Source organism: Morone saxatilis, unplaced genomic scaffold (genome assembly GCF_004916995.1).
Source record: "Morone saxatilis isolate NCDOM2014 unplaced genomic scaffold, NCSU_SB_2.0 Contig9, whole genome shotgun sequence".
NCBI classification, from domain to species: domain Eukaryota; kingdom Metazoa; phylum Chordata; class Actinopteri; family Moronidae; genus Morone; species Morone saxatilis.
In genome coordinates, this window is record NW_023340268.1 from 10,489,756 (window position 1) to 10,499,133 (window position 9,378).

The 9,378-nt window shown below is 40.1% G+C and overlaps 2 protein-coding genes across 4 annotated transcripts in view; both read left to right on the top strand.

The window, feature by feature from the left end:
* Window positions 1–5,675, top strand: part of stk3 (serine/threonine kinase 3 (STE20 homolog, yeast)) — a 7,649-nt gene extending 1,974 nt beyond the window's left edge. Inside the window, exons 5-11 of the mRNA XM_035681380.1 lie at window positions 836–1,000; window positions 1,155–1,322; window positions 1,501–1,638; window positions 1,778–1,903; window positions 2,003–2,207; window positions 2,354–2,547; window positions 2,739–5,675. Of these exons, the coding sequence (XP_035537273.1) occupies window positions 836–1,000; window positions 1,155–1,322; window positions 1,501–1,638; window positions 1,778–1,903; window positions 2,003–2,207; window positions 2,354–2,547; window positions 2,739–2,897 (1,155 nt within the window). The 3' untranslated portion in view covers window positions 2,898–5,675. The remainder of the gene's footprint in view (window positions 1–835; window positions 1,001–1,154; window positions 1,323–1,500; window positions 1,639–1,777; window positions 1,904–2,002; window positions 2,208–2,353; window positions 2,548–2,738) is intronic.
* A 232-nt stretch (window positions 5,676–5,907) lies between these two features.
* Window positions 5,908–9,378, top strand: part of LOC118343272 (2-iminobutanoate/2-iminopropanoate deaminase-like) — a 7,104-nt gene continuing 3,633 nt past the window's right edge. The window contains exons 1-5 of one of the 3 annotated variants that reach the window (XM_035682040.1): window positions 5,911–6,035; window positions 6,247–6,363; window positions 7,044–7,149; window positions 7,810–7,864; window positions 7,958–8,026. In XM_035682040.1, coding sequence (XP_035537933.1) covers window positions 5,971–6,035; window positions 6,247–6,363; window positions 7,044–7,149; window positions 7,810–7,864; window positions 7,958–8,026 — 412 coding nt within the window. In that variant the 5' untranslated portion in view covers window positions 5,911–5,970. Of the gene's footprint in view, window positions 6,036–6,234; window positions 6,364–7,043; window positions 7,150–7,809; window positions 7,865–7,957; window positions 8,027–9,378 lie in introns of all 3 variants that reach the window. The other 2 variants (XM_035682043.1, XM_035682042.1) reach the window with 2 other exon arrangements.

The window sequence follows — 9,378 nt, forward strand, 5'->3', positions numbered from 1 at the left end:
CAGTTTGACACTGACATTAACAAGACATTGCTTTTTAATACCTATGATGGGGATAATGCCTCACTGGCTGATGACTAACCTGGCTTTCATACAGCTTTTACTAATTCTGCCTACCGTCTTTTTTTTTTAACAGTAGTGCAAATAAAAAGCTGAAAGGATGAGCAAATTTTATACTTTGCAAGCCTCATTAAACTGGCAGAAGGAGGAAAAGGGGCCCAGTTGACTATGTCTGTGACTTAACTGGCAAAACCACTGGCTACATGAAAAAATAAGTCGTAATTGTGTTTTCGGTTGTCCCGAATACCATTTTTTTGGCTTCAAAGCTTCAGTGAGAATGACCTCACTGAAGCTATTCTAATCTTTGGATTAATCTCACTGGAGTGTGTCCGCTCTGCGCACACACTGGCTTCCCCCATCCTTCAGCACTGCTTTCTAAAGTCGCCGAAAAAACAACTCATGAGCTACGTGTGGAAATGGCTTGTTGTTAATGATGTTGCCTATTAATCAAAACCAAGGTGGTAGAGAATACATTACCTGGTCCATGCTAGTAGAAGTCCATGTCTAAAACACCCTGGAAAAAGAATTTGAATACAGAGTTAGACATCAATGGCAATGGTTCAAGCATCCAAGCATTCACGTCAGCCCTACTTGCGTTACATACCTGCATTACAGTCTAATTTCTTCATATACTTTATTATTTTATTATTTGCACATACACAATAAATGTAACAATATAATTTTAAGGAAATATAACAATGTGCAGGAGAGGTTTGAAACCAAATATACTCTTGGATCTCATTTCATCCCTGTGTTTTCTTTTTCCTTCTCACATCAGTTGACAGAGGATGAGATTGCCACTATCCTGAAGTCGACACTAAAGGGGCTTGAATACCTTCACTTCATGAGGAAGATCCATCGGGACATCAAGGCAGGAAACATCCTCCTCAACACAGAGGGACACGCTAAACTGGCCGACTTTGGAGTTGCTGGACAACTAACGGTAACTTTAATGCAGTTGTTTGACGGGTCGTCCTAATGATGGCAAAGTCAAACTTCCTCTTGGAATGTACAAAGTTCTTCTGATTTAGTGGATTCATATGAACTGTTTCGCAAACTTCATATTGATGACACTAGCATTGTTATTTTCTCTGAAGGACACCATGGCAAAGAGAAACACGGTGATTGGTACTCCGTTCTGGATGGCCCCAGAGGTGATCCAGGAGATCGGCTACAACTGTGTGGCTGACATCTGGTCTCTGGGCATCACATCCATAGAGATGGCAGAGGGCAAACCTCCCTACGCTGACATCCATCCCATGAGAGTGAGTGTAAACATGGTTTGTTAAAGAAGTGGGTGCTGAGACCTGAACCCCTTAGCTCTGACGCAGGGGTTAGTGGAAAGTTTGGATTTGAGGTACCTGAAGAACCGACAGCAGAGATGGCGTCTTTTGTTGTTCTTTTCTTTCTCTGACTTTTTAAAACCTCTTTGTGTTTTCCCAGGCTATCTTCATGATCCCCACCAACCCCCCTCCAACATTCAGGAAGCCGGAGCTTTGGTCAGACGACTTCACAGACTTTGTCAAGAAGTGTCTGGTCAAGAATCCAGAGCAGAGAGCGACCGCCACACAGCTCCTACAGGTTGGAGAAAGGAGCAACACGCACTCATACAGATAGAAACTTTTAAGAGCAACAACATAAACACCCCATGTGGACAAAATCACATAGATGCACCACCTCTGTTGACACTGTGTGTATTTTTGTCCTTGTGAATGTTCAGCACCCATTCATCAGCCAGGCCAAGCCGGTCACAATCCTGAGAGATCTGATAACTGAGGCCATGGAGATGAAAGCCAAGAGGCAGCAGGAGCAGCAGAGAGAGCTGGAGGAGGAGGACGACAACTCTGTACGTATGCTGAAATAACGTTTGTGTTAAAGCAACCACCACATTTGACTAGACTACTATACGTCGAGGCTGTATGACTAAATGTCTCGTGTCGTCCAGGAGGAGGAGACCGAGGTGGACTCTCACACTATGGTGAAGTCGGGTTCAGAGGGTGCAGGAACCATGAGGGCCACCAGCACCATGAGTGACGGGGCGCAGACCATGATTGAACACGGCAGCACAATGCTAGAGTCTGACCTTGGCACTATGGTCATCAACAGTGATGATGATGATGAGGAGGAGGAAGACCAGGGATCCATGAGAAGTGAGTTAGCGATGATGGTAACTCAGTTATGTGAAGAAAAGAGATAATACTGCAAACGGGGAACTGATTCAGAACGCTGTTTAAGTAATGTTACTGTGATAGGTTGAGTGATAGAGTGGAAACACGACCCTCTTCCTCGTCCACAGGGCACGCCACCCCCCAGCAGCCGATACGTCCGTCCTTCATGGACTATTTTGACAAGCAAGACTCCAACAAGGCAGCCCAGCAGCAGGAGAACTACAACCACAACCAGCCGCAGGAGCAGCCCGGCTACCACATCCAGTCCAAGAACGTCTTCCCTGACAACTGGAAGGTACCTCAGGACGGAGACTTTGACTTTGTGAGTAACATCTTCCACGAGCATGTGATGGCACTGCTGCAATTATTAGGGTTTGACCTGAATGAATATACATCAGTGCTTCAGTGGTAGAAATAGCAAAAGGGAAGCTATCCCGCAACGAGACACTAAATGTGACTCATAAATTCCCTTTTGTTGTTTGTCTGTGTTTCTATTTGTGTGCTGTCACCCAGCTGAAGAACCTGGACTTCGAGGAGCTGCAGATGCGCCTGAGTGCCTTGGATCCCATGATGGAGCGCGAGATCGAGGAGCTCAGGCAGCGCTACACCGCCAAAAGGCAGCCCATCCTGGATGCCATGGATGCCAAGAAGAGACGGCAACAGAACTTCTGAGCTCTCCTACACGTCGCCTTCTCCCTCCGGTCTCGGTTTCCTAAAGCCACTGTCACCACAAAACCTCTGTCCCATTGACTCAGAGGAACTAAGTTGACCTTATTGTCTTTGTTCGAAGCCCACTGCTGTTCAGACTGACTGCTAACTGGCCTCTGAAGGAAGTTTGCTTCCTTTACTGGGTGGCATCCATTTTGGCTCCTGGAATCTACACTCGTCTGCCTTGTTGCTACACTATGTCTAGATGCTGTTTCTCCATTTTAAATCTTATTTGTTTCTACAGTTCCTGTACAGTTACTTTCCTGTGAATGATGCTCAGGACTGCAGCCAAAGAGAGAACTAACGCTTGGTGATTATACATCTGAAAGTCACAAAATGCATTTCCCCTTTTCCGGATGAAATTACATTTCATGTCACAAAGAAAACCCATAAGGAAGCCTATCCTCTGGCAGTAGCAGCAGTATCATCACCGTGGTCAATGACAAAGGGTCTTTTTTTCCTCAGACTTTTCACTTTCAGTGTAAATATAATATAGAGCCTAGTTTGGAAATACCTGCAACAAAAAGCTGTGGAGGCTTGTCCATGACCAAAGACAATCAAGAGGATGTTGATTAAGTTGAGAATGCCTTAAAATATTTGAAACCTGGTTTTCAAAATAAGCAATGTAATAAAAAAGAAAACACCCAAGTCGTCAGATGGTTAAATCCATTTCCTCACTTGGAGATGAGTTGGAAGTGGATTGTAGAAAGCTGCAAGAATGGACAGAAATTATGGAAATCATGTGGATTGTGAACAGATCATGCACGTTTTCAATCGTTGGTGGATCATCTAAACTTATTTCATTAGTCTTAATTTTATTTTGTTGAGTTCAAGTATTATGTTCTGAGCTCCATGCGTCCTATTGTCCCATACTCATAACACACCTGTCCCAGTTCTACATCGCTTTCTGAGCACACACTTACCCAACACTCCTCACGAATTTAAAATCAGAGCTTTTACTTGGCAAACTTTTCCACCATACTCAAACCAGAGTTAGTTCATTCCTAAGTTTAAAAACAATTCCATACAAGAAGAAGCATTCCTAAATACTGTCTTTTATTTGTATGTTCCTGGAGTCTTTAAAACCCCTGTAAATTTATTTCAACTGTCTATTATGTTTTCTATAACTGTTCAACATTATGATTGATAACCTCTGATTCCAGTATGAAACATCAAAGCAGTGGACAACACGATAACAGTTCGGTGCTCAGTGAAGGTGAATAAGTGAGAGAACGAACTACAACAACTAGTCATATAAACTGTTTAATGGTTGTAGTCCAAGAAAAAACATCAAGTTGAGATAAAACACTGACTGACTGATACTATATACTAATAATAAGAGCTACACATCTAACATCTGATGTCTGGATTTCAGAATAAATATTTGAAAATGCATTAAGATTTCTGTCAACATATTTCCATCTGTTTCAGCAATTATGTGTGAAAACATGCTGTTTTTTAATTTTCCAGTTTTCTGACCTGTATGTGTGACATAAATGAAGGAATGAATATGTACTGTCATTCCACGCTGTGTATTTGTTGGGACACAAAATTTTAACTACTAAAAACTGTATTTACACAAAGCTGTTCAAACAACGGTTCATAAATATTGGCTATTATCATGTTCTCAGCTCTGAAATATTAAGAACTGTACTGTCCTCAAAAAAATCCACTATATCTGGCTTTATTCCACCATTTTGAATGTTAATCTGAAAAAAAACAAACAGATTTGATCACTTCATGAAGGAAACAAACTACTCTGTTGTGGATGTAGTTTATTTATTCTGCATATTGATTTTACACATCGTGCTAATAATGACCCTTTGAATGAACTGTGTCTTTAAATACATGTTAAATATGTCTGCCGGATGCTGTTACATATGAATGTTAATATGCAGTCTTCGTGGGGTGGTTCAGCCCACACTTGCTGCATATTAATCAGTCATTTTAATGATACTATAATCTTATAAATAGGCCTGTTACACTGTCTTTTATCTCATCTGTTGGACAATGAGGCCAAAATGAACTGATGTTTCAAACACCTGACCAAATGTCAATCAGTACTATCACAGCTTTTGAATGATCACATCTGTTTCTATTTGTTTTTTTTGTTTAAATTTTTTCCCCCTCCTGCATGCGGGTGAACCTGAAATCATTAACATTCTTGCCATGAATTATTTCCATAAATTAAGTCTGTAGTGCATTAGCAACTTACATACAAGCATTCACACTTTTATTTATTTAATGTGTTTAAAACGTGTTCTTTTTGATGACACTGGTTTAAATATGGTGGCTGACTTGGCTGTTAATATTTTTGCCCTTTGTCAGATATATACGTGGCTTGATTTCTGCGTGTTTTAGACTATGCATGTTTATAATTATGTTTGCTATTTAGTGGAATGCTATTGTATTAACTGCACAGGTAAGAGTACTGTTAATATGGAAGCTGGATTCGCAGCTTTAACAACAAAGTTTTGCTCTGTACAATAAAAAGCCCCGTTTGAAATATGACATTGCGGAGAATCTGCCATAATATATATATATATATATATATTAATCCCTTTTTGATATATAGCTATATGATTTATTTCACTTTATTTCTGCTATATTATAACTTGAGGGTGTAGAGTGGAATGTAAGCATTTATGTTTGAACCACTTAATTTATTATCTTTTGTTTGTAATACTTTATAAAGGTTTTGAAAAGGTGCAAGAAATAATAAAAGTTACTTATAGTTAACCATCACTGCAGTGCAATGCCTTTATCTTATCTGGGACTGTATAAAAGGAGACTTGAACCTCTGTGTTGCAGTAAAAACCATCACGAAAGACCCTCAGGACACCTGTCGTACCGTAACTCCTCCACTACAGTCGCAGGAGGTTTTCTTTCTGTCGCTGAAAGCCTGACGAGCTCCAGCTCCAACAATGCTGCGTGCGCACGGTGACAGACATTACGGTAGACTTTACGGAAACAACTGTTCCTCTCTCCACAAGTAGTTGCACAACCACTTCCTTCACTCATAAACAATCAAGAAAACATGTCTGCAGTGAACAGAAAGATCGTTAACACCACTTCGGCCCCGGCTGCCATTGGCCCGTACAGGTGAGGAAACTTTAAAAAAAAAACTTTAATATGCACCAGTTTCTATTTATAGCGACACGTGGGGTTTGCAGAAGCAGGTATATGAAATGTTTGAATGAATGGGAAACACAGGGACAGTCCAATATTTGATCAGGGGCGGGTCTTAGTGTGCAATGAACTCGACTACTTGTCTTGACCTCCGTAAATAAAAGTGCCAAAGTTGAACTTTTAGCAGAGCAGAAGGAGCAGCTGTACAGGAGAGATCTCCAACTGGCAGACTAGAAATGGCAACTATTCGTCGACAAATCCCCTACACACCAAAAGCCCCTGTCAGACAGGGAATATACAGGTAAGGGTTAATGTCCTGGGGAAATACTCTGGACTGAAGATAGACATATGGTTGGTTTGGGTTTTTTGGGGTTTTTCAAATGTACTTGATAAATATTAACACAAGTGATCATAAAATATGAAAGAAATTTTGAAAAAAAGGAGTATCTTGGTATGTTTTCTACTTGTTTAATTAATTCTGTACAGTTCAAGAAGTTGAGGGGTGTTTCTGCTCCGACCAATTGTCTGTCAGTGGGTGGAGTTTACTGTGTATGAATGGCCTTTGATTTATCTTATTTGGGTTAAAGGAAAAAGTCCTGGAACAAAACAGAAGAGGAGAAAGTTAGTGAACTATTACTGATAATGTCACTGATATATTTTAAGTGCAAATGCAATTTACGTGCAGTTTGGTGCAGCTTCTTCTAATGTTCTACATGCTGAACGCTCATTTATAAGTGAGAAAAATAAGATTTCAAACAGTGATGGATAAGTATCTGTAGTAAATTTAAGACAGTAGGTAAATGTAAATTACAACATGACAGAATGACATTATATTTAATCTAGATTATTCTTTAAAAAGAAGATCAGCAGATTTTCTCAAATGTATTTTAGTCTGTTTTTTTTTTCTCTCTTACATGGAATTAAATGTCCCAGTCTAAGTTGTGTGTGTGTGTGTGTCTCCGTCCTCTGTCTCATCCTCAGCCAGTCGGTGGTTGTGGACAGAACGATGTACATCTCTGGTCAGCTGGGGTTGGACGTGGCTTCTGGTCAGCTGGTAGATGGAGGTGTGAAGGCCCAGGCCAAACAGGTGAGGCTCACAGGGACTGATGATGATGATGATGATGGGACACTTACTGTGACAACTGCCGTTTATTTCTACTGGCCAAGAGGGCTTTTATAGAGCCACCGTGCCTCACCTTTACTCTGTTTCAGTGATCCGTGTGACATTTCTTTTAATAGTTTACATTTAAGATTATCATCAGCACAGTCGGTGCCACATGCTTTTGACTTCCACAGATAAATCAACCCCTCACTGAATGTTTTAATTATACACAGCTGTAGACCAAGAGTGTAGAGCAGTGCTACTGATTATATCACTGTGTTTCTTTAATATTTTGTACAGAAGCTCAAACTGTTTCTCTCTGGATTGACTTACAGTTAAGATTCATTCTTACTTCTCAGTTCAGATTTCAAGCATCAGTTTTCATTACTTTTTCTGCTTCACTACCACAGAAAATAAAAATTGACAAAGATCAAAGATAAAAACTAAACCAGTCTCAGCAATAGGAACGCAACTTATGTATAATAAAAACATCAAATGAAACAGGGAATCAATAGGGATGTTTCCCACTCCTTTTCTGAGTGGCTATTAAATCTAAAAATCTGATAATGCATATAAACGTTAAAGGTGAGATGAAATATTGATCTACGGGGTATCACAATGTCCTTCCTTCCTCTCATCCCTCAGGCTCTCATCAATATGGGGGAGATCCTTAAAGCTGCTGGCTGTGACTACACAAACGGTGAGATATCGGTAGTATCAGGCTGTTCAGTGACTCGGCTGCTGCTTAACTGTTTTATATGATTTTAATGTTAAACTAACTCTTTGATTTCAGTGGTGAAGACGACTGTGCTGCTCGCCGATATAAACGACTTCAACAGCGTCAACGAGGTCTACAAAACATGTAAGACTCCATTTCCACACTCAGTGCCTTAAATTTCATGCTAGAAAGTAATAGATGTGCAATTTATTGTGTCTTCTAATCGAATTGATAAAATGTAGTGTGTTTTTATTCTCTCTTATTTTCATTCTTCTGAATATATAAAAGCAGCTACACAGGGGCAGCCTTCAAGATTGGCTTGTCCAGTCACCTACACAAAAAGGCTTTTTTATTCACTTCATATCAGCATCATTGTTAAAGTCCTGAAACAGAATAATGACGTTTGTCCTGCACAAACTCATGTCAATGTGGAGGATAAATAAGCAGCTAGTTATGATTAAGAAAGCTGCTCTTTAAAGCTGCAGTAGGTAATTTTTCTCTTGGTTGATTGGTTGTTTTCGTTCAGGCTTGGTGGATTCTTCTAAATACCATCAGGAGCACTAGGAGGAGCCTGAGGAACCTGATTGTTTCACAGATTATCTGTCTCGTGTTCTACTGTCAGGATATAGTGAAAGTTTCAGCAAATATGACAAAAAATTATTTCTATGACCTACTGTTTAAAGACATTTTTGTTATGGAAAATGGTGTGTGTTTATATTTTCTAGGACAGCCTTCATCATTTGCGCATATGCATGGTCTGAGGCTCGCATAGTACAAACATATCCATGTAAGAAAATATTAACAAATTCCCCACTTCATCATCATCCATCATATTGAAGTCAGCAAGTATTTGCTTATTATTTCCATCAGTCAGAAGATGCATATATTTTTTATTTGCTTTTTGATGCTGTGAGAAAAAAGTCAGAGGTTGCTGTTTGTCCAGAGAGTCAGCAAGCCTGAATGCCAGGCTGAGCAAGGCAAAGATGACAGTCGGGAAGCTAATCCTCTGAAATAATTTGGTCGGCAGTCTCTGAACTTCTACATTATCTTCCTCTGCATACGGCTGATGATTTAAACGCTTCAGCCCACTTTTGACAGGTGAATACAAGCCTGAACCAGCTTTTCTAATAACCAAACATTATGGACCAGCTCCATGTTTTGGCCTCCAGTTTGAATGGAGGGTGCGTGGAGACCTTTTTTTTTTCAGATAAGGACACTGACAGACTGAGCAGCCAGAGTCGCAGAGCTGAAATATGCTTGCACACTGGTTTCAGGGCAATGACTGATGGTGGATGGCATTATTTACTGGTTCCTCGTCAGTACACAAACCACAACAGATATCTTAATTTAATACGTTCCCTCAAGAATGCTGGTGCCACAAAACACCTGCTTGGAACCAGAGAGGAATTGTTTATCTAGTCATACAAATAAATAAACATGTCACAAAAGCAAACAAGGAAGACTTAATTCCCAAAAGTAATAACACTACACTCTAA